At 38.5% G+C, this 26,113-nt stretch overlaps 1 protein-coding gene across 3 annotated transcripts in view; it reads right to left on the bottom strand.

The window, feature by feature from the left end:
- DPF3 (double PHD fingers 3) overlaps positions 1-18,614 on the bottom strand; it is a 412,206-nt gene extending 393,592 nt beyond the window's left edge. For all 3 annotated transcript variants that reach the window (XM_072629217.1, XM_072629220.1, XM_072629222.1), the window contains exon 1: positions 18,530-18,614. In XM_072629217.1, the coding sequence (XP_072485318.1) occupies positions 18,530-18,561 (32 nt within the window). In that variant the 5' untranslated portion in view covers positions 18,562-18,614. The remainder of the gene's footprint in view (positions 1-18,529) is intronic.
- Between the last annotated feature and the right edge of the window lie 7,499 nt (positions 18,615-26,113).

The raw sequence follows: 26,113 nt of genomic DNA, 5'->3' as shown, positions 1-26,113 counted from the left end.
AGGCTTTCAAGCATTCCTGATGAAAAGACTAGAGATGAATAGAAAATGTGACATGCAAACACAAGACTCAAGAGAAAGAAACATGAAAAGATAGACATGAAAGAGAAATCATAAGGGAGCTAATAAGGTTAAACTTTTTTGCATTACTATAAAGGAAAACGATACAGGTAAGTCCTAAGAACATTATCATTACCAGACAGTGGGCATAAGTGTGAGTCAATTTTGTTGAGATAATCCCCCCAAAAAATGAAGAAAAATGAGAAAAAAGATGAGAAAGAGGAGTGCACTGGGAGAACAGGGAAGGAAGAGGAAGAATGAGGTTATCTCACATGAAAGCACAAGAAAGAGCTTTTACAGTGGAGGGGAAAAATGGGGAGGAGGAGGGCCAAATAATGCTTGAATCTCACCTTCATCAGAATTGGTCTAAAGAGAGGAGAATACTTCTACATACTCAATTGGATATAGAAATCTGTCTTACTCAACAGGGAAATAGAAGGGGAAGGGAATAAGAGAAAGTGAGGGAATAAAAGGAAGAATAGATTAAGGGAGACAGTAGCCAGAAATAAACAGACTTATGAGGAGGGACAAGGTAAAAAGAAAGAGAATAAATGTAAAAAATAGAATGGAGAGAAATACACAGTAATTATAACTCTGAATGTAAATGGGATGAACTCACTCATAAAATGGAAATAGATAGATAGCAGAATGAATTAGAAACCAGAACCCAAAAATATGTTGTTTACAAGAAAACACTTCAAACAGAAAGAAACACATAAAGTAAGGTGCTTGAGTAAATTTATTTTGCTTTATTTGGGGTGAAAATGGCAGGAGTAGCAATCATAAACTCAGATAAAGCAAAAGCAAAACCTAATTAAAAGAGATGATCAGGGAAACTATATTTTGCTAAAAGGTATTACAGACAATGAAGTAATATCAAATATTTTAGCAGCAAGTTTCTATAGTGAAGGCTTTATTTCCTAAATACAGAACAAATTGAACCAAACTTATTTAAAAAAATAAATAAGAGCCATTCCCCAATTGATAAATGGTCAAAGGATATGAACAGGAAGTTTTCAGAAGAGGAAATCAAAATTAACTATAGCCACATGGAAAAATGTTCTAAATTACTATTGATTAGAGAAACACAAATTAAAACAACTCTGAAGTACTCCCTCATAACTATCAGATTGCCTGGCATGGTAGGAAAAGTAAATGACAAAAGCAGGAGGAGATGTGGAAACATAGGGACACTAAAGCCTTGTTAATGGAGTTGTGCACTATTTGTGCACTATAGCACAATTTGGAACTGTGCCCACTGACCCATCAGTACCACTACTAGGTCTGTATCCCAAAGAGATTAAAGAAAAGGGGAAAGGACCTATTTGTACAAAAATATTTATATCAGTTCTTCTTGTGGTGGTGGAGAATAGGAAATTGAGAGGATACCCACCAATTGAGGAATAGCTGACAAGTTGTGGCATATGACTGTAGTGGAACACCATTGTGCTTTTAAGAAATAATGAAGGAGATGGTTTCAGAAAAACCTGTGAAGACTTCTATGAATTAATGCAGAATGAAGTAAATCACAAGATCATTATTCACAGTAACAGTAATCTTGTAATAATGATCAACTGGGAAGGACTTAGCTATGCTGATCCATAGAATGATCCAAGACAATCCAAAGAACTCAATGAAAAATGCTTTCTACCTCCAGAGAGAGAACTGATTAACTCTGAGCACAAATTGAAGTATATTTTTTTCACTTTCTTTGTTTTTCTTGTTTTGGGGGAGAGGAATATGACCAATATAGAAATATTTCTCGCATGATTTCACATATATAATTGATATCATATTGCTTGCCCTCTCATTGGGTGGGAGAGGAGCTAAAGGAAGGGAGAAAATTTGGAACTCAATTTTTTTTTAATGTTAAAAATAAATTAATAATAAATTGCTTTTAAACTTGTGATTGTGATATAATCATTCTAGAAATCTAATCAATCTAGAAAGCAATTTGTGAATTACACCCCAAAAGATCACTAAACTGTATATACCCTTTGACCTAACAATACTACTATGAGCCATATGACCCCAAAAAGTTCAAAGATAGAGAAAAGGCACCCATATGTTCAAAAATATTCAGAGAAGCACTTTTTATTGTAGCAAAGAACTGGAAACTAAGGGAAACCCATCATTTGGGGTATGGCAGAACAAATTGTATTGTATTAATATAGTTGAATATTATTGAGCCATTAGAAATGAAATCTAAAAAGACTTGTTTGAACTGAGGCAGAGTGAAATAAGCAGAACCAGGAGAATAATTTCTTTATCTACAACACTTTAAAGGAAAATAGCTTTAAGATTTAAACTAAATCTATTTAAAATTAAATTAAGATTTAAATTAAATTTAAGAATTCTGATGAATTCAATGCCTAACCACAACTCTAGAGGACTGATCATGAAAATGCTAATAATCATCTACTGATAGAGATTTGATGGACTCAGTGACATACATTTTTAAACATGGCAAATATGTAGAATTGTTGCACTTGACCATGTTTATCTGTTACATTTTTGTTTTGTTTTTTATTGGAAAGGTGGGAAAAAAGAGAAGGAGGGGATCTAGCCATAGTGTCCAAAAAAAGAAGAAAAGAGAATCACTGATGCAATTTTTAAATGGACAGAAGAAAACCGGAGGAAGTTCATAAGGAAACACAGTTAAACAGGACAGCTTTGAAAGTAACATGTTGAACTTGTAAAATGCTTTTTTAAAAAAAAAGATCAAGTTATATAGAACAGAAATTTGAAGTTTCATATGTGGTCCCCTTTTCCTGTTCTACTTTGTATATGGAAAAAGGTTCTTTTTTTTTTCTGTTCATTGAGTTTAGAATTTAAAAAAAAAAAATTTTAGTGAGAAAAGGAATGAGTAAAACTGCTTTCCTTCTCCATAGAATTTGGATGGGGAGAGGAGTTGTACATGGGCAAAATTATGCATCTGGATATGCATTTTAATTAGCTGGACAGAAGCAGCCGCCTGTTAATTTTTCTTGCTTGTTTCCACTTAGCATTCATCACAGGCAGAACCACCATGGAGTGCTCCCACTATAATAGATGGTTCTGTATTAGCTAAGTCCTCAGGGAAAATAATTAGCAAGAGAGAAAATATTCTCTCCACTTCCACCTCCCCAATAACGCCGCTCTCCTCTTTCCCCTACAACTACATTCCCTTTCATTTACCCTGAACTGACCCCAACCACTCCTCTGAAAGAAGAGATATTTCACAGGAAGAACAGTCTCCTCCTTGTTTATAAGCACCAATTTTACTTTAGTAAAGGACAATGTCTGGAAAAGAAGAGATATATGGGAGATACATTATGGAGAACTATAGTCCCCCATTAAATTATATACTCCAAAAGAACAGGGCATGTGTCTATTATTCCCTTCAATCCACTAGTACCTCCTACAAAAATATGCCCTAAATTCTTTTCACTGAGTATTCAATCAATATTGTGGATTAATAGATGGGAAATTCTGGAAGTGGAACAAGGCCTAATTCACAATGACCTTGGATCTGAACTCACCTTAGTCTGGCAACCAGAACACATCTCTATCCATTCTGGAATCTGATTACTACCATGTTGAGTCACAGACAAAAGCTACCTTTCTTCCAAGAACTGGTTTCTGTTGACTTCCTTTTTCTTGCAAGCAAGAAAAGCTGTACTCAACCTCACCTTCAGCTCATACCACATTCTCTCTGTCACCTTCATGAAGCAGAGTACCAGGCAACCTGACCAACTCCTCCATGAGAATCCCATGCAAAACCCAGTGAATCTTAACTTTCTAAAGCAGAGCAATCGGTAACCCTTCCCCCAATGAATATCCTGGTTTCAGGGACTGTGGACAGACCCTGTGGGCTCTCTCTGTTCAAGGCTAGATGATGAGACAAATAAGAAAAAGAAAGGACTTCTCATGAGCTCAAATTCTTGCTTATTTTAAACCAAGATAACATTAGAGAAGTGGAAATGTCCAGGATTATTCTCTCCTGGTTGGGTCAGTGAAGGAGATGTACTAATATGCGATAACTAACCAAAATGGCTTTGTAATTCTACAGAATCTCTGATTAGACTACTAGGATAACTTCAGGTACATTAAAACAGAGTTAAGTACTTTCCTCCAGTAATACCATTCATTTCCTGTGTGGACTTCATTCATCTGAGAGACAAGGAGAACAAACTGATTAACTCATCTTCTCAGTTCTCCTGGATACCTGGTAAGGTTTACATTGGTTTTGTTTGGGGAAGGAGCAGATAGGGAGAGTCAGTAGTGGGTAATTAACAGCATTTTTTTTATTTTTTTCTTACTAATGAAAAGACTTCTCAAAGAAGTGTACATAACTGACTTATGAATATATAATTTACAAATGACCCTACACACAAGCTATTCCTCAAACACCCCCCTCACACTCTGATCCTGTTGTCATTGCTGGAGAAGGAGGAGGAAATGTCAGGACAAAATTCTGGTATCCTGGAGGATTTCCTGATAGAAAAAAAAATATTATACCTGGTTAGGTTTTGTAGTACTACAGTTTAATGGTGGGGTTTTTTTCCTTCAGTTGGTCTAGAAAACTAGCCACCATTTATAATATTTGTTCTTCAGGGACATGCATTCCCATTTCCAAACAACTTTTTCTTTTTTTTTTCTTTCAAAGAATAGTAAGTTTTGTAAATCAAAGACTCCCTGTATAGGAAGTCTTCTAAAGGAAAGGATCTCTTGTCTTTGAGGAAATTCATGATTTTGTAATTATCAATGGCAATAAGGACTTTTTTCATTTTAATTTTTGCTTGATGTTCAGAATTTCAACTTGTATCCCTGGTTTCTAGGCATTCTCTAGAGGAGTGTTGTAACTCCTTCTCCCTTCCTGATGGTACCTTAAACTTGAGATTTATGAAAAACATTTTGTACTAAAAGCATCATTAAACTAAAGAAAGGCCTGGTAATGATGAAATGAATTTAGAATTTGCTAAAGGAGGTCCACTGAAGTAAAAAGTCATATCTTTATCTTAATACTGCTGCTATTTCTTTGGTTGTTGTTTAGCCATGTCCTGCTCTTTGTGACCCCAGATTTTCTTGACAAAGATACTGGAATGGTTGGCTATTTCCTTCCCCAGCTCATTTTACAGATAGGAAACTGACACAAACAGTGTTAAGTGACTTGCCCAAGGTCACACAGCTAGTAAGTATCTGAGACCAGATTTGAACTCAGGAAGATGAATCTTTCTGATTCCAAACCTGGAGCTCTATCCATCATACCACCTAAGTGCTATTACCTCTACCTAGCAACAAAACCTCAGAAGAATCACTGCAATTCAACAGACTGCCTCTGTTTCATCTTCAGTAAAGTGAGGCTTCAAAAGAAAGTGTGGGAGAGAGGAGGTATTAGACTGACTACCAAACTGAAGGTCTACAGAGCCATTGTGCTAACTTCATTGTTGTTTGCCTATGAAAACTGAACAGTCTTAAGAAAATTCTTAAGATTACCAAGCAAGATAAGGTACTGGACATACTCTCAAGCTAAACTGCTAAGTGTTCAAACTCTATTGCAATTAGAGCAACTCTGATGGGTTGACCACATAGCCCTAATGCCAAACATACACTTACCTAAAAGACTATTTTAAGGAGAACTTGAACAAGAGAAGTGCTCACATGGTCAGAAGTGGAACAAGGTCACTCAAGATCTCCCTGAAGAACTTTGGTATCAACACGGGAGATGCTGGCACAAAATCACCCAGCATGGCATGGCCACATCAAAGGTGCTGAGCTCTACAACCAAAGCAGAATTGCAGTAGTGCAAAGCAAATATGAGACGTGTAAATCTAAAGACTGCTTCATCCCAAATGTTCAAATGGAGTTTTTGTGCCAGACCTGTAATAGAGCCTTCCAAGCTCACTTTTAGACTGATAAGCCACAGTAGAACACACTGTATCTTGACCCCTACCATGGGGGATGTCATTGGTCCTCTTTGAGCGTGAAAGACAAACAACAATTTCACCTTCCATATACAGAATTATAGAACCTGAAGACCAGAAGGACCCTTAGAGATTACCTAGTCAGCAACATCACTTATTGAGGAGGAAATTAAAGTGACAGAGCTTGTACCGAAACCCAAGCTTCTAATGACTAGTCACTATAGTACTCTTCCTATTCCATTATTTGCAATCAAGGAAAAGTTGCTGATGAGAAAGGTATATGAAAGGAATATGGAGACTGAGCTATGGCAGCTACTCCAGTAGGTTTCTTTCTACTGAAGAACTCCTTCTCATCCTCCCTCCCCACCAGTTGCCAACTGCAGTTAATTACACAGGGCAGATTTGCAAGGTGGAGCCCCCCCAAAAAAAACCAACAACAATAACAAATGGTTATTTCTGAGCAACCTGAGAATACAACAGTCACTAGATTTGAGAAGGAGGAAAGAGGGTTGGGGGTTTTGGGGGGGGGGTGGAAGGGAATAAGTTTCATTAGTCATGCCTAAGGGATTAGAAATGGTCCTCCTATTATAGCTACCCAGGGATCAAACCTGAGGTAAGAGTGATTGATGGGTCCCTTGTTTACATTCTGTTTTCTTCTCTGGAACCCTTTGTTGGCTATTTGAACCCCATTATTAGGATTGCTGAGCCTAATCCTCATGCTCCTCCTTCCCTCTAAACATACCCCTACACAGTCTGTCTCCCTTGAACCCAAAACTCCACATAAACATATAACCTGCTGCCATCACCACACATGCAACCAAGACACTACTTTCAGCTCAGTATGTCCTGTTCTTCTCGTCATACACCTAGCACCTGATCCAAAATACTCTTTTTAAAACCCAGATGCATACAACAGGCTCCAGAAGCCTTTCTTCAATGAAAGCTTTATGAAGTCTAGCTCCATCCATCCATAGGGTTTGACAGACTGCAACCAGACAATTGTAACTGGACAAATGAGAAACACTACACCTAATTGTACCCAAGTTGTTAGTCATGCAACAAAATGAAAACTCTATCACTTGAAAAGCAACATTTTTTAACAATCCCTTCAATGCTTATTAAAAAGTAAAAAGCCTCTTCGCACTCTCAGACCACACAGGATTTCTTCCTTAGTCTACTTTCTTCCTTTCTTTGTGAAATGATGAGCATTAAGAGACAGCTCATGGTTGGATCATGACAAGCTCAGCGCCCAACATCATACACATATAATAAGTGCTTAATAAGCAGGCTTTAATGAGCTAACATAAGTAAAACTCTTTTAAAACTTTAAAGCCCTAAATAAAATAATCTAGTATCATTAATAAGTGTTGAATCAAAAAAAATTTTAAAGCAAGGCAAAAAATATTTGAAAGGTTGTGGCATTTCTTGGCCAGAAGTTTACAGTACTTGGCTATATTTCTGTTTCTGAGTGATTCCTAAAACACTCCAAAGTCACAGAAGTTACATTTCAGATAGTGAAATAATATAAAGCTTCATGATGATGATAGGAACAGAGATTCCTCTATCGCCCAAATCCACCTGATTGAACCATCAGCCTCAGTTTCCACCCTTGTTCCTGGTTCACTTTTTTCATTGATGTAAATAAAAGGCTGAGAAAGGGTTTCATCTTTACTCATGAATCCAAAAGTAGCCCAGATTCATAGGACTTTTGAATTGGAATAAACCTTACAGATCATCTAGTTCCACGCTCTAATCTTACAGATCAGGAAACTGAGGTCAAAAGAGGCAAAAAAGCAAATGCCCAGGGTCAAACTAAAATGAGAGGAGTTGAAATTTGAACCCAGGTTTTATGACTGTGAATCCAGTGATCTTTCCAATGTATTATGTTTTTCAGTGATTCTGAAAGTGTGACTCACACTTTTAATGTGGTCTACAAGGACCCTCCAGAGGGTCTTCATTTGGTTTAACATAGTATTCATGTTTATTATATTATAATGTTTCTATTTTTGTTTCTGGCATGAATAATTGCTACTAGCATTTATATTACCCTATAAATTTCATAAAGCACTATATGCTTATATATAGACATAGATACATGTATATCTATATAGCGCTTTGCAAACTTTAAAGTGCTTGCAAACCTATATATGCATGTATGTGTATAAATGTGTCCATATAATCTCATTTGATCATCATATTGACACTATAAAGAAGGTAGGATTTATTATCCTTATTTTACAGATGAGAAAACTAAGGTTGAAGTGAAATAACTTGCTCAAATGACTTACTAAGCATCTGAGGTAGGACTTGAACTCAGCTGTTCCTAACTTCCTGACTTCTAGTCCTCCACTCTACTGTACCACCTAGGCTCATCAAAAGCAAAGACATTCTTCAGGTTCTCACTAATTCTGATGAGCCTAAGGTAGTTTGGCCAATTTTAACTTTTCCTCCAAGCAGTAAACAAGGAGACATGGAGTACATGGATAAGTTCTTCCTTGTCCCCACCAGACCAAAACAGGATGGTGTCTTGTACATAGTGGTCACCCAGTAAATATTTGTTGAATTGAATTACAATGGCCAATATAATGTAATGGAAAGAGGGCTGAACATTTAATCAGAAAACCTGATGTAAGTCTGTATGACCTTAGGAAAGTCATTTTATTTCTCTTGGTCTCAGTTTCCCTATCTGTCATAAGGAACTAACTAAATCACTAAATTCCTTTCTAGATATAAATCTATAATTCTTTGCCACTTTGATGAAAAGTGAAGAAATATGAAAGCTACTGTTGGAAGTGACCAAAAGCTATTGTCCTTAAAGACCATCAGGTCACATCAGGCAAGCCTTAGCCCAAAATGCAAGCTTGCCCACTTAGTAGCTCCACTCTTGTTAAGACAGATTTAACAGAAAGAGGTAGGTGGAGATACAAAACTGGAATCTCCTTTCTTTACTATTTACTGTAATAGAATCATTAAATTTCAAAACTCTAAAGGACCTTAGAGATCATCTACTCCAAATTCCCCATTTCACTGATGAGGAAACTAAGACTTAGAGGGTCACAAGGCTACTTAAGTGATACAACTAGGATGTGAATCAAGGTCTGATTCCCAGTGCAGTGTTCTTATCACTATACCATGCTGACTGACACCTAAGTTGGTTAACAGCCAGAAAGGTGAAGTTTATTAAAAACTTGCTGTTTGCAAGGTACTATTCTCATATTGCAAATAAAAATGTGGTCAGAACCAAAGTTTTGAGTTTATATGGACCAGGTTCAATCTTGATTCTTGCTTCCAAAAAATTCTCTTTTTGACTTATGTTCCCATGCAAAGTTTATTCTGGAGCCATCAGAATATGCCTTGTTTTGACCCAATCCAGGGTTTCCACTGGACATGTCAGAATTTGATTAATGTTGAAGTCTTCACAACAAAAAGAAAAAGATCCTTAGATTCCATGCAAGCATTCAGGCTAACAAGACATTAAATATAGGACAGACTCTATTTAACCCAACCAAAAAAATGCAAAGAATATATATTTAATTATATAATCAATTAAGACAATTCTTCTTCCCTTTAGTGTGAGCTCCCACCCATCCACTAGGGACCTATAAAGACCTCTAGATTTATAATATTTTCCTGGATTGAGGAAACCACCACCACCACTTCCACTAGAGAAAACAATGTTTCTAAAGAATCAAGAAACCCACTCATATGGTGATCCCCACCTCTCCAGTTGACATATAAAGTCATCCAGATTTATAATAGTTTCCTGGGGTTAAAAGTACTCCCTCCCAAGGGAAAAATATTCATAGTAGCTAGAAAACTAACTCCTTTCCCTGTACCTGCACATCCACATAACTCACAGTGCTAGTGAAAGAGGTGTAAGTTTGTTTCTTCACACTATAACTCTGTCCTTTGTTGCTCCTCAGCCCCAAATCCTGCTTAATCCAATAACTCCTCTGTTGGTCCATTTTACTGAATTAAGGTTCAGGAACTCTTCTATCACCCTTCCACTGTTGCTCCTATTCATAATGTCCCTGGTTTAACCTCGGAAGTCCTGATCACTGCTGCCCATGTACTGACACCTCTGAGCTCACATGCTTTCCTAAAGAGACCTCAGAAATATACAGTCTTCCTTTCCCTCTTGGGATTTAAATGTAAGTGTATGGCATTGCTCCTCCCATTTTAGGTCTTCACCCCTTCCCTTCCTATTCAACTCTCCTTTTAAACAAGGTCCAAGGGTATAATCCCAAATAGCCCATTTCCTACTGGCCACAAGTCAATCTGTCATTCTAATTTCGAAATTAAAGGAGAAAAGGGAGTAAACCAGAGACAAGAGAGTTCACATCTTAGAAAAGAGCTAATCTTTTTAAGGAAATTTAGCACTTCTTTAAAAAGAGTCAGGAAGGCCTGCTTTCTCAGAACACCTTCTACACAAGGATAGACACAACACAGACTCTACCCTCCAGGAGTTTACAATCTAAAAAGGGACAAAGGCATTACTAGTTGTATGACCCTGGGCAAGTCACTTAACTTGTCTTTTCCTCAGTTTCTTCATCTACAAAATGAAGGGACTGTATTTTATGGCCTCTAAGGTGCCTTCCAGAAATCTACAATTCTATTGTACAGGGGATCCTATAATCATATGAAGAGTTAGAAAAATATAAAGGAGAAGGTCAGACAAAATTCTATGAGAAATATGAGGAGGGAAAGATCACTTTCTTTTGGGAGAGGGCACTGCTATCAGGGAAAATCTCATGGAGAAGATAGCAGCTGAATTGGGCCTTGAAGGAAGGAAAGGATTTCAGTAGATGGATATAGAGATGAAAAGGAGAAGTCCATTAAAAGTATAGGGGACAGTGGAAACTATTAAAAAATAAAATCCTTAATTTCTAGTGCTGATATTAGATACTGTCCACATTAATAAAATCACCTTAGAACATGTGAAGAGATGTATATAGGAGACCTAACTACATAAATGGCCTGCTGCTTAACCTTGGCCAGTTAAATTTTCTTCCCTCAGCCTCAATTTTCCCATTGATAAGATGGAAATACTTACATAACTCCTAGAAAAAGATAAAAAATTAGAATATAAATTCAGTTTTCAATTTCAAGGAACAAAAATACAGACCCACCCTGGCAGCGAGGTAGAGGAGGGGATAGAGTACTAAGCCTACAATCAGAAAGACTTGAGTCAAATCCAGGCTCAGATACCCACTAGCTTGTGTGACTCTGAGCAAGTCACCCTCTGTCTACCTCAGTTTCCTCAACTGTAAAATAGAGACATATGTGCTAATCAGCTTTGCCAGGTGACCCAAGTCTCAAAGAAGTACGACATGAGAGTAATAGCTGCACAGGTTACCACTCGGTAATAATCACCCCTTTCTAGAACTGCAACATGTCCCCAACATTTATAGCCAGCAGTGTTTTATACTTAAGAGAGGAAAGAGGGATGCAACTTTTTCAAATGCTCCAATCTGCAGGCATCTCTTTGTAACACCAATGTGATACTATAGCAGCTGCTATGAATAGACATGTGTATTTCCAGGGTAAATTAGCAAAATATAATAAACTCTCTTCCTCAAAGGCAAAACCAAAATATTTATCTGAGATATCATTAGAATACCAGGAGGTAAGATCTAACAGGGTACTTATCACTAATCCAGGGATCTCCGACATCCCAAACCTTCTTTCTGTCAGGCCTCCCCACAAAAATGAGTTAATCCCAAAAAAATAAATTTAAAGAAAAAGTTCCCCTAGACAAATTTCTCCCTCTGTCCACTCACAGTTTGCTTCTCTCTCTGCTCTAGCTGCTGCCACTTTCTACTCGTTCTCTCTCTTTCTCTCCTTCTCTCTCTCTCTCTCTCTCTCTCTCTCTCTCCTCCCTGGGCAAGCTCTGCCCAGTCTGAGCTCCATGTGACCACAGCCTCCATGTGATCACAGGTCTATTATTAATGGGAGGGGAAGATCTCCCTATTCCATTAACATTACACTCTTGGAAACACCAAATATGTGTAAAGTACAGGAAAATACCTGAGAAAACTGTGGTATATAAATGTAATGGAACATTACTGATGAATATAAATATTCATTCAATATTGATAAATATAAGGAATGTGAGGAATATAGAAAAATAAAGGAAAATGCATATGAACTGATAAAGAGCAAAAGTAATGGAACTGAGAAGATAATAAACACAAGGGTTAGAGCAACATAAATAAGAAGATCGCTAAAAGGAAGTCAAACTTTGATTAAGAAAAACTCCAATGGAAGTCCCAGATCACTATTTAGATGTGGTCATTATATCAGATTTTTTTTTTGCTTTATTGTTTTTCTTTGTCACAATGGAATGGTCAGTCTGGAAGAGGAAGAAGTGAGTTCCTTATATAAATACAAAAGACATTAATGAAGTATTATTTTTGTGTGTATGTAAATATGTATATAAGAATTCATAAAGAAGTTGCTAGAACTCCTTTCGTGTCAGAAGCTGCATTCATGGATTCATCATTCATTCTAGTTATTGCTATCTATTACCTCTCTGGGCAGACTGAATCATAAGTATATAAAGTACTTACATAAGTAATACTTTTCAATATAAGGACAATAGGCATAATAGATAGAGAACTAGACTGGAATCCAGGAAGACCTGGATTCAAGGCCTGTCTATGACACATATGAGCCATGTGACTGAGCAAATCACTTAACTTCTCAATGTTCTAGGCAATTCTTTAAAACTATAAATAGCAGAGAAGGTGCCAACCTGAATTCGTATAGGGAGTTTTCTCTCCCAGGAAATCCCTATAACAGTGAAATTATGGGTCCAGGCCCTAACTCTATCTTATGCTTCATTAATTCAAGAAAGTGTGATTTCATCAGCATAGGCATATTTTCCACCAATGTATCTCACAGTTCCTCCATGCCTCAGTGGTTTCATGAGATTTTGTGGCCACTGATGGGCAGAAAATGCAACCTAATTAAAGCAGCAAGGTACCCTGAGGAAGCAATATGTACCAAATGGGTCAAACCACCATTACCACCTCCCTCCATGTGCTGATGGTGTCAGCCTAAGATTCTGAGCTCAAGAACCTTAAGAATATCAACTCTGTCCCCAACCCAGACAGCCAGCCTCACTACAAGCCTGCGGCCATCAAAGAAGAGAGCAAAAAAAAAAGAGGAGGAAGAGAACACCATCTCCACCCGCACCAACCCTTGCCAGTCATCTGTCACCAACAGCTAGTAACGCCCAAATAATTAGGGACCCCTCCCCTAGATCACTGCTTGTAGTTAAGCCCTTGGAATCATTGTCCAAAGGAGCAACTGTTGTAGAGATGCTACCTGACAATTGACTCTGCAAGTGCAGAGTCTTCCTACTAAGCATCCATGGCTATGGAAGACTGGAAAAAGAAAGTTTTCACTACCAAGGTTCATGGTCATGTCAAGTAGACATGAGTTTCATTAGTAAATTCTTTTCACCTTCATCCAAGTAGTCACAGGAATTATGTCAATGGAAATGGCATTAAAGCAGATTTTGCACCTTGAGAACCATGAGAGCTTTCCATCTGACTTTCAATGGAAAACTCTTCTATGGATTATTTTCCCCATTAGAATGTGAGTTCTTTAAAGCAGGGTTTGTCATCTTTCTATTCGCATCCCTAGCATTTAGCACAGTGCTTTGTATATTATAAGTGCTTAATAAATGTTCTTTCATTTATTCAAAAGAATATAGACCTAGTGACCAGCCTCCTGGTAAGGAGCAGTTAGGTTGCACAAAGGATTGAGTACATGAACTGGAGTCAGGAAGACCTGAGTTCAAATGCAGTCTTAGATACTTAGTAGCTGAGACATTAGGCAAATTATTTCACCACTGTCTGCTTCAGTTTCCCCATCTATAAAGTGGAGATAATAATAATACTTACCTCCCAGGGTTGTTATGAGGATAAAATGTGATGTTTATAAATCATTTTGCAAGTCTTATATACATGCTAGTTATTATTAAACTCAGCCAGATTTATTTTTTAGGTGACTAGAATATATAGTCCATTGTTACATACAGCCCAACCTTCTCCACTTGGTAGGACCTGTTAGAGTTTGCAATTTACTGACATAACTTTTAAGAATCTAAGGCTTCATACATACCACCATCAGAATAGATCTTTAGTAGAGGTTCATAGTTACAGGGTTTCAGTAGTCTACTAATCCAGCCTTTTACTGATAACTACTTTAAGACAAAACATTCTTTGTTCCAAAATTTTTCATTAACAAATTACTCCTTTATTATAGTCCCATTCTAATGACTAATCATGGCATGGAAGTAACCTTAGGCTCTCCAAGACTATGCCAGCAGAGAACAAACTGAAAGGTTCTACTAAACTGAAAAGGTTTTAGTAACAGCCCAGAAGTAGGTTCTGTCTGACCTCCAATGACTGGTTTAGTTAAGTTTAGAGAACAGAAGATTGATCACCAAGGAACTGATCTGGGGTGAGTAAGAATTCATGAAACTGTCTACTAAGGCATAGAAGGGTTATGATCTGTATTAGTTGGGGAGGGGGGATGTATATTACATGTACATTAATTAAATCACAAATCCATGAGGCACTGAAATATTAAAGTAATGAATGATTAATTTCTATAATATATTAAAAACCTGTCATTTCATTTGTGGAGGGTAAATGTCAACCCTTCTATAAAGTTAAAAGTTTTAGAGATTTGCCTGAATCTCAGAAGAGGTTAACTAGATCATGTTTCCAGAACTAGTTATCACAGTCAAAATTTGAACTCAGATCTTCCTTTACTCCAAGTCCCATACATATTCTATTCATTACCCAATCCTGCCTCTCCTTTGATCCTATAGTTGTAATATTAATATCTGACAAAAGGATTCAGATATTCCATTTAACTTCTATTCCTGTTAAGGTTTTTAACAACTTGATCAAAAAAAAAAGGAAATTGAAGTGATCATTCTGAATATAGGAATATCAGTCTGGATTTCTGAATTAGCTTTTTCAACTGTATTTTAAGATTTCAAGTGTATTAAGAATCTATTGACAGTAATAAATCAGGATACAATATGTAATTATCTTCTATATAATGCTCATCTGATTCATATTTTGTGAGTATGTGTATCATAAAAGTTTTACCACATAGCTCTTAATGTGCTTGTGTATGTGTTGAATGTGGCATCCATACGTCAAACTCAGACAATATAATTGATAATGTAGAATAGACCTAGATTACCATAAATACCCATCAGTACTGCCCAGATGTGACAATGCAGTAGCTGGAATACCTGCTGTTTCCTCTTTTGTGATGTGATCAGTCTAGTCAGCCCCCATTTCTGTCCCTAGCAGCCCCTAAGACGGTAAAGACAACCACACAGAATGAATCCAAGCTGCTCAAAGAAAGGGGGGGGGGGGAGCAATAAAAAGTAATAGAAAAGGAAGTTGAGAGATCAAAAAGGAGGCAGGGAAATATAAAATATGCAATCAATTTGAATCCAGGTACCTACTGTATTACATATCCCACATGGACAAAGCCAGTTTAAAAATGATCCATATGCATGGCAGAGTCCACAACAGAGATGTTGCTTGAAACCTGAGCTAGTTTCTCCCAGCAGAGTTATCACTTTATCCATCATCACCCCCACCACCCCAATCTCAGAGCAAAACCTTTGTGTGACCAGTTTCTATAGGGGGCGTCTGTCTTTCTCCCCCTTTCCTTTTTTCCTTTTGAGAGAGAGGTGGGGGGAGATAATCAAAACGCAGACAGAGGAAATGCTAATGTCGTTCGGCTCTGTTTCATTGTCAGGAAGGACACATGAGGATAAAAACATCGCGCTCGGAATCATTCTTCTCCCACCCCCCTCTCCCGCCCTATCTCTCCTCCCCCCACCATTCCTCCTTCCTCCCCCACCATTCCCATCCGCATTATGTGTCTTACAGCTTTTGTTCTAATTTATCCCATGCATAATTTATCTATGTGTATATTGTTTCTTGATCAGCAACTTTTGAGAACAAATGAAATATATAAAATGTTTTATTAAACAAGTTAAGAAGGGAGAAGGGGAGGCAGATGGTGTCAGACTGCCCTAACAACCCTGTTTCTTCTACTACATTAGTAGTTTAAAAGACGTCAAGTGAAGAGAAGCTTCGCCCTCCATAGGTATTGTTTCCTTCCCCTCTCATCCCTAGGGAAAGGCGTTGGGATTTAGAAAGGAGGGGCTAATTATAAATTACTCAACTCCCACCAAGAAAAAGCAAGGGAGCGGAGGGAGGGGGAAAAGTGCGCGTTTGGGTGCGCGCTCCCCGCGTGTATGCACGTAGAGAGAGTTATAAATTTACAAAGACATCACCTTTGCGACTGCTAGCAATTATACAAAGTCCAAATATAATGGTGCAGAATTAATTTTCCTAAACAGCAGGAAAATTCGGTCATCCCCTTCCAGGTTTTCTCCCTTCTAACTCCTCCCCTCATAGACATATTACTCCTACAGTCAAAAGAAATAGTGAAAGGGAGAGGGTGACGATTGAAATTCGTGTATGCTTCCCTGTAGCATCAGCACGCATCTTTCCCAATAGATTCAGTTAAGTTTTTATGGAGTGGTATTACCATTTCCATGTAATTTGGAAATAGGGGGACGGCAAATCAGCTGCTGAATGCAGTTGAAACTAATTGAACAAGGGAGGGAAAGAGAGGACACGGAGAAGTTACACCCATTTATGCTGTCATAAAATATTTTATTTCTTGGGTGAAACCCTGTGGTGATAAAGTACAACCTATCCAAGATCCTGAAGGAGAGATGCAAGAGCAACTGTCTTAAACTCAGGCTTCCGATATCCTCTTCACTGTCTCTTTTTAAAAATGTGTATCAGTCTATCTACCTATTTATCTGTCTATATTTCACTCTGAGGTTTGCAAAATTCAGGTTACTGCTTTTTTTTCTCCTTTTTTTCTTGTTCTTGTTGATTTAAGAAAAGGTGAAATCAATATAGCACATTCCGCTTTCCAGTAAAAGCTCTCCTCCAATCATTCTTAATTGCTGCTGCCCAGCGGAGCGGGGGTGCAATAGGGGTGGCACACCGAGGCGGTATCAGCGGCTGCCACCACCGGTCCCCGGAAAGCCCTCTGCTCTGAGTCGTTTCCAACTCGAGAAGACATGGAGGCAGCCCGAGCAGCGAGGAGTTGAAAGAATGCAGGTCACTGCCTGCCACAGATCTCTGAAAAGTCCGACACCCACTCGATCTAAGTAGGAGGTCCTGGGGAAGTAAGCAGAGTCTAGGGGCTCTCCTCGATCGTGCGAATTCAGAGGGATCATCAATCCTCTCCCACTCCGACTCCCTTTGCAGCTCCACGCTCACCTCCTGAGGACACCCCCGGACTCTGCCCCCTTCACAGCCTGACAGCTTAACGGCACCCTGAACTGGAAAGCGGACGGAAAGAAGCAAGCAAGCAAGCAAGGAAGGAAGAAACTCGATCTAGAGAAAGAAGACTGGCCCCTGAGTGCCCTCCCCTAGCCCTCCCTCTGTCCCGGATCTGGGCGCTCGCTCAAAGTCTTTCGGCAGCATCTAGAGGCACCTGCCCCCTCGCTCTGGCTCCAAGTAAAGGCTGCCTTTTCGAGCAAGGAAACACAAATCTTGTCTCCTCCTCCACTATTTATTACCTACCCCCCCCCCCAAAAAAAATCATTCATAAGAACAGCAGCTCTTTCCTTCCTCGAAATCAACCACAGGTTAATATGAGTAATTAATTTACTGTGTTCAACGCATACACACGCACTTCTCATACAACACACACATACACACACACACACACACACACACACACACACACACACACACACTACCTACGAGAAAGCACTAAGGGAACGCTCCCAGAGCTGCCCTGTCAGGAAAACCCCGAGGAAGCCACCTGGACCTGCAGTCATAGAGGGCAGATTGCTTCCCTCGAAGAAGTCACTCAAAACTCCGGAAGATTTGTAGAAAAACGAATTGGGGGGCGGGAGGGAAAGAACCCTCCGAGTATGATCAGAAAAGCACTGCAAACTCCGTAGGCGCCCAGTGTCCAGATCTCCGGGCTTGGCTGAAGCAGGAGAGGAAAAACCTGTCATTGGATACGGGTGCGCTCGACTTCTTCAAGTGCATTTTAAAACATTCTCCATGCCTTTCTCCACACACATACACACACACACACCCCCAATTCCAACCGCCCCATGTCCCCCAACTCGCCACCCCGTGGGGCTAGTGGAGCTCAGAATCGTGCCCGTCCCTGAGCTCTTTACAATCCCCGGAGCTTCACAGCGCTCCGGTGCCAGTGTCCCCCAGCTGCTCCCTTCTCTCTCTCCTTCCACCAATTAAGCAGAACACAAATGTAACAATTTTCTTCTTGTTAATTGCATCTCCTGACATTTCTGCGGGTTGGGAGGGGGGGAAAAAGAAGAATCTGAAAGAAAAGAGAGAATGCGAAGGCTGGGAGGAGCTTGGAGACGCTGTGCATTGCCTGCGATCCGCACCGAGAAAGGCGCCCTTTTTTTCATATTGAAACCACGCGGAATATGTACATTTTTTAGTCTTACTTACGCTTTCAGGGGGTTGTGAATGACAGTCGCCATTTTGCTACAATGTAACAGAATATTGTCTGTCTCAGAGTTCTAAAGGTTTGCTCAGGGGAAGCGGATAGCCAATCAGGGAGCGGGATACCGGCCCGCTGACCAATTGGGAAAGACTGTCGCCAAGTGGGTGGAGCCTGAGCGATGGTAGTTATTAGGGGAGCTGTCAAAGCCCAGAGGTCACTCCCTTTTGTAGAGCTGGAAAGAGAGCAGGTCTTAAAGGGGCAGTACCATTCCAGGAGCTCTTTTGGGGCTGGAAACGTGAAGACGGACAGTAGATTGTAGTATTTGGGATGATTTCCTACTTTTAAAAAAAATTAGTGACTTTTCCCTGATGAGTGGATATACTTAAATTACACTATTTTTTTAAAAACCCAGTCATTCAGTCTCATTAATGACCATGTATTGCCAGTACCGGTTTTGATCCCCTAAAGAGCAAAGCCCCCTTATTCACGTGCAAAAAAAAAAAAATTGGAAGCCTGCCATTTCATCAAAGAAATAAATTACATGTGTCCTGACATTTTCTACTGCACTGTATTCCAAATATTTTTATTATTCTTATTCCCAATTTATTCTCTTTATATCAGTCACCTTCCTCTTTAGGTTTCTTGGAACTGCTTAGCACTGTGCGCTGTGCGCGCTGTACGACTCCAGGGCCGCAGCTCCCCTCCCCCTGGAATTTCTCAATGTCAGTCTTCCTCCCTCCTACAGCCAGTGCTTTGGTTACATAATGCACAGTGGCCAAACTGCGTGATCCCACCCCCACTACACACACACGCGCGCGCGCGCACACACACACACACACACACACTCACACACGTCCCTTCTGTCCGTCCCCCACCCCTCGAAAGAAACTTCTGAAATGATCACTTCTTCCACTTGGCCAGCGTGTTGAAACCTGGTGCTCTGATTTGATTTTATTTTTTTGGCTTCGAGGTGGGGGAAGCCCGAGGAAAACTTTGAAAAATGCATTTGCTTCCTAATTGCTAGGAAAGTGAATAACTTAGAAGCAGAAGTTGTGGAACACTAACTGGGTGTTACTAGAATCCCTTTCAGGGAGTGGCTCAAGGCTCTATTCTGGGTTTACCTATGACTACTTAGATAGAAGGTGAAAAGAATTCGCTAATAAATAATCCAATGTGTCTGCCTCTAGTTATTATAGGCTAAACTAGAGTGGGGGAGGGGAGTCGGCTCTTCAATGGTTTTAGGCTTCCAAAGCTGCTAAGATGAAAGCTGCCAAAGAATATAATTATACTCTAAAACTTGTATGTAGTAATAGGGCTGGATTGATAAGAATTCTGTTTAACCTAGTAAACATTCCCTAAAAAAAACTAAGGCAATGTATTCTTTTTTTTTAATTTGGGATAAGGGTCCTTTTCATTCAAAACCTTATGTTTCTGGTGCCGCTTTCCTTGGTTTCTTTTTCTCTCCAAGCAATTAAAAAGATTCAGCAACTTGTACAGAGTTCTGCCTTATGCAGCATGAGTTACAGATACACAGAATAAATAGTAGCAGTGAGTTTGGCATAGCTAGAAACTTTTAACCCTTTCTTCCTAACTAGTTAATAACAAGGATCAGTCTATTTCCGCACTATCCTACCTCACCACAGGTTAAAAATTAAGAAGTTGTTCCTTTATTTTCAATAAAAACTGAAAAAATTCTTCCTTTATCAGTCTTTTGTTTTGAAAACTTCTATTTGCCCTATAAAAGATGATGTATGATTTTTAAAAATAACAACAACAAATATCTCCAATGAGAAAATTCAATTCTCACAGGTATGTTCCATTTAAAATATCTAGTGATTTTACCATATAAGGTATCTGACATGTTTAAACACAGTTACTTTAACTGGAAGCACTGAAAATAAGTGAGCTATAATCAAATGGCATTTACTAAGAGTTCACTATATTCAAAGTACCATACTTCACTACAGAGAGGAAGTAGGAAACATATGTATGTATACTATAAATATATATAGTTTGTAGGTTAAGACCCATAAGCAGAAATGAGTCCATTTGAAAATAGGCTGATCTATCTGGAAAATGGAAGACCAAATCTGCCCAAGCATGGAAAAGTTTGATACAAGGCTTAATAAACATCTATTTTTAAGCCACATTTATAAAGCTGAAAAACCCAGAATTTAAAAATAATTAACAAGAGTTTCACATTTACAATCCAATGAACTATTTTCGATTAATGTTTTAGTACTACATTCATGAAGATATATTTTCTTAAAGTATGAAGGAAGCTTCTATTAACACCTGACCAGTTATGTCTGTCAATTTATAGATGGACAGACCTATATGTAAAATAACCAGTTTCTCCAAATTGGTTTGACCTTGTGTATATGCATGTATGCATGTATGTATGTATATGTGTTTATGAATACATGAATGTGTGCATACATACACATTTACAGCCACATAAAAGTAAATACCAATGTGAGTAGTATGTGTGGAACTAGTTAGGAGAAAAACTTTCAATAGACTTTTTCTTAATTTAAATCAGTTTAATATATAAATATTCAATTCTGATAGAATCCTAGATTTTTAGAGTTAGAAGGAACCATAAGATCATTTCATCCAACCTTTACAGTTTACAAAAAAAGAAATAAGTCCCAGAAAGTAGAAGTGACTTCCCTGAAGTCACACATCTAATTATTGGCAGAACTGGGACTCCAATCCAGGTCTCCTAAATTCTAGTCTGGTGCTTTTTCCATGACACCATGCTACTCCCCTGATTGTCCTGGGAACATAAGCCCTTTAAGAGCACTTCCCTAGTATATCAGAATAAAAGAATAAAACAGAAAGTGAAACTGACCCTTCCATCTTTTTTTAAAACTCACTGATCAAAGAAATGATAAGCAAATGAACAACCTTGATTGGAAAGCACTGAATTAGATTTTGTAAATTATACATTAACAAAACCAGTTAAGGAATGTATCTGCTTACACCGAAGGATATTTTCCTGTTGATATGAACTCTCTAAAACACTCTTCTGTGTTTCTAAAGCTTTTTGTACAGCTTGTCTGTTCTGTTCATTATCAACCCTATAACCCATTCTCTTTGATCTTCCGCTGCTCAGTCAAGAGCAGAGATGTTTCAGAATGCCACCCACCTTCTCAACCTATGCAGTCAGTATAGTGAGTGAGGATATCCATGGAAAGAAAAGCAGAGGCTAACTTAAGTCATGCTAATTCATTCTGAGATGTAGTATTCCCAAAGAGTACCAGAAAGTCATTTTACTTTTGTCTCTCATTTCCAGTGTAGATGCCACCAGAGATGCTGTTTAAGGAAAAAAAAAAAAAAACCTTTAGTCTAACTACGGAAAGTTAGAAGTTTGTTATGGGGGCAAATAAGTCAATGCTGAAAGTCCATTAAGAAACTGAAGAGATATCAACTGGGGAATGACTGACAAGTCATTGGAATACTCTTGTGCTATAAGAAATGATGGAGGGAATGGTTTCAGAGAAACCCGGTTAGATTTCTACAAACCGCTGAGTAGTGAACTGAGCAAAACTAGAACAATTACATAACGGTAACAATATTATCAAAACAAAGAACTTTGAAAGACTTAAGATCTCTGATCAATACAAATGACCAACCAAAATTCTCAGACTCATTATGAAACATGCTACTCATCTACTAACAAAGATGTGATCATGGATTCAGGGTGTAGATTGAGACCTAATTTGGACATGGCCAACGTGGGAATTTGTGTTGTTTAACTATACATGTTTGTAAACTATTCCAGATTTTGTTTTTCTTGCTTTCTCAAAGTGGAAAGAGGGGGGAGGAAAGGGGAATAGAATGGAGAAAAAGTAGATTTTCATTGGTTGAAAAAAATAAAATTAAAAATTAAAAATAAAAGAAACTACAGAGATCTATATTTTTTTTCTCTACATAGCAACCTCAAATTTCTCTAACTTACTTCAAAAAGAAGGTTGAAATGCAAGATTTTCTTTTCCCATATTAGTTGGTCCTGGGGCTACCAAAGATTAAATGTCCTGGGAATAGAATCCAAGATGAATGTAATTCCTGAGTAGAGTACTGGACTGGTTAAGAGAATTCCCACCAGGGGTGGGGAACTTTCAGCCTCGAGACCACATATGGCCCTCTAGGTCCTCAAGTTGAACCCTTTGACTGAATACAAACTTCACAGAACAAATCCCCTTATTGGGGGATATTGAGGTCATGTGTGGCCTCAAGGCCAAAGGTTCCCCACCCTACCCCAAATATTCCCTTAATCTGATTATAAGAGCAGGAACACTTTTTAAATTAGTTTTTGAGGCTTTTTTGTTTCATTTTGTCTTTTTCCCAGAGGCAGCCCATTGGTTACATTCCACTAAAGCCCACGATCACCTGCTCTGTTATATTTTAGCCACTGACATGGAAGGAAGCTCCCAAAGACAGAACAGTTCTCTTCATCTCTCTTCCTCAGAACACCAATTTTCCCTCCTATCTTAGAGAGACAAAATCTGATTGGGAGGGGTGGGGTAGAAAGGGGAATAAAGAATTATAGGATTGTTCACAGAATTTTTAACTGACAAGGATTGTACAGAGCATCTCATCCAGCTCTCTTAATTTACAGATGAGGAAATTGTAGGCCCAAAGAAGACAAGTGACTTGTCCAAGGCCACCTAGTCAAGAAATAGAGGAAGCTAGAAGGCATCAAGTAGTTTCTTTTCTATTCCTCTCAGAAAGCAAAGAACAAAAATAAATGGAACTGTGGATGATTTTCTGATGCCTAGGTTCCCAATGTCCCAAATTTTCAAGAGAATCCACAAATATAAATGAGAATATCTGCTTGCAGCCTCACAGTTATCTTCTCAGTTTCCTCTTTACCTTCTTTTCATTCTTCTCCAAAGTCTGAGCCATCTCTTTCATTTTATATATATTCAGTTCCCTTAGGGCCTTGAGATTAATCAATAAACATTTATTAAGTACTTACTATGTGCCAGGCATTGTGCTAAGTACTGAGGATACAAAAAGAGGTGAAAGACCCTCAAGGAGCTTATAATCTAATGGGGGACTTTACAGAGTCTATCACCAGGTGAAAGAACTAGGTATATTTAGCCTGGAGAAAACTAGAGAGTTGTCTTCAAGGATTTGAAGGCCTGTCACCTCGAAAAAGGATTGGAATGGTTCTGATTGATCAAAAGGAGTGGTTGGAAGTAGGAAGGAAATGTGGAAATTGCAGACCGGCCCAGGACCAATGTAAAAAAAAAATTCTTGACAATGAGAGTTGTTCAAAAGTAGAATGAAATGTCTTGCAAGGGTGTGAAATTCCCCCTCCTAGAGGTAAGTAAGCAAAGGCTGATCAATCAATTGGCAGGTATGTTGTAGAGAGAAATCTCTGTCAGATACAAACTGGGTTAGATAGTTTCAGAGGTCCTTAATTGGGAGAGTTTATGATTTTGTGAACTAATTCCAACCTCTGGGTGTTAGCTGATAAGTATTCAAGGCTTAGCCCTCTCAGAAGCATTTACATTTTATATAAGGAACTCTAAGGAATGAATTTCTTATTAAACACAGTGGACAATCAATGTTGTTCAGTCCACTGTGACTTTTCATGACCCCATTTGAGGTTTTCTTGGCAAAGATAGTAGAGTGGTTTGCCATTTCCTTCTCCAGCTCGTTTGACAGATGAGGAAACTAAGGTAAACAGAGGTGGTGACTTACCCAGGTTCACAGAACTAATAAATGTTTTAGGCCAGATTTGAACTCAGGAAGATGAGTCTTCCTGACCCCAGGCCTAGCATTCTATCCACTGTTCCACCTAGCTGCCCCCAACATTCAATAAATAGTTTCTAATGGATTGACTGGAATTTTGGGCACAAAAACTTGGTTGAGGGAAAAAGATTTGGGAGCAGGGAATTTTCTGTCCAAATTATCTAATTACAAAATGGACCCTGACTCCTTTGTTCTCTCAATTATTTTAATAATGCCAGATAATCATATCATAACTAGGCCTTATTTCTTATTCCTCCCAAAGACACTGGGAGGAAAACTTAATAATTTTTAAAATAAATTTTATTGGCTTAAATAAAAAATTAACATTTTATATCTGCCAATAACATTTTTATTAAGCATCTCTCCACATGGCACTGTGTTAAGCAGTAGGATTACAAAAACAATATGGAAAACAGTCCCTCCCCTCAAGCAGCTGATGTTTTATTATCAAATTTACTATTTACTACAACTTATATTTGCTATCAAATATATATTTCTGTCCAAAACTTCTTCAAGTCTCAAAAACCATGCCTGCCAACCCATACTTGCTAAGGTAATAATATTTATTATTCCTTAAATTTATTATGCGTTAAAATTTATGTGGGACTTTCATGTACCTCTCATTTGATCCTCACAGCAAATTTATGAATATGCATATGAAGCAGGCACTACTACCACCATTATTTTACAGATGAAAAACTAAAATCAAGCAATTAAGTAACCTGTTACCTGTAGATAATAATAATGGCTGCCATTTATACAGTACTTTACATCCATTATCTTATTTTCCTTTTATAACAACCCTAGACACTACAGATACCTTCACTTTATAGATGGGTAAACCCAGGCTTAGGGGTGTTAAATCTTTTGCCATGGTCACAAAGCTAGTAAGTTTCAAGAGACAGGATTTGAACCCAGGTCTTTCTGGACTCCAAGACTAGAACCTGTTCCAGATCTTCTTTTTCCATGTCCTATAACTAGCAAGGTTTATATTCAGAATGAAACTGAAAGGTATAACACACAAATGTTCCATTACCATCAGTAAGGAATCTACTAGGACACTTTGCCATGTAAGCATTTGGCGAACAAACTCCCTCACACTATCTACAAATGCTGGCTGAAAACAAATTCACTTGGCTTTTTTCCTACGTGAATAAACTCTTCATCACCAGCGAAATCCACCACTTCTGGAGCTCCAAAGATTGCCCTCTGCAGGACATTGCTTTAAATGTAATGACAATGTTTTGCAGCTGTTTCCTTCACTCACACCATTTACATGGATGGCATGGGGAAGCTACTTGGATTGTGAATATCTGCACCATACAGCAATCATCCTGCGAAATTCAGAAATCCAAGCCTATGTTTGTACAGCCAGCTGATGGTTCTGTGAATAATCAAAACATCAGAAAGATAGGTGTCCATAAGGTAGCTGCTGCAATCAAAATACTTAAAGTGTCCTATCCTCTGGCAAAGAAAAAGATGAACATTGGGTTCTGACAGGTGTTTTCCATCTCTAGCTGCTATGAGCAGTGAACTCTGGCCTGCATAGCTGCAAACAGATCCAATCTCCATGTTTATGTTGCATAAGATGATAAAGAGAGATGGACTTAAGCTCCAATGAGGAAATCATTCCATTTAAAATGTATTTAAATCAATAGAAAGAAATCTCAATGGAAAACACCAGGACAATGGGGCTGATTGTCAGCTAGGACTGATCACCAAGAGGGAGGAACCCTACCAGAAAGTATAGGAGACAAAAGAGACTAAGGGAATAAGCCTTAAAGGACCTAAGAGAAACACTAAAATTGAAAGATGGGTGGGGA

The sequence above is a fragment of the Notamacropus eugenii genome, chromosome 1, assembly GCF_028372415.1.
Source record: "Notamacropus eugenii isolate mMacEug1 chromosome 1, mMacEug1.pri_v2, whole genome shotgun sequence".
In the NCBI taxonomy this organism is placed as follows: Eukaryota; Metazoa; Chordata; class Mammalia; order Diprotodontia; family Macropodidae; genus Notamacropus; species Notamacropus eugenii.
The sequence above is the reverse complement of the archived record's forward strand: the minus strand, read 5'-3'. Positions and strand labels throughout refer to the sequence as shown.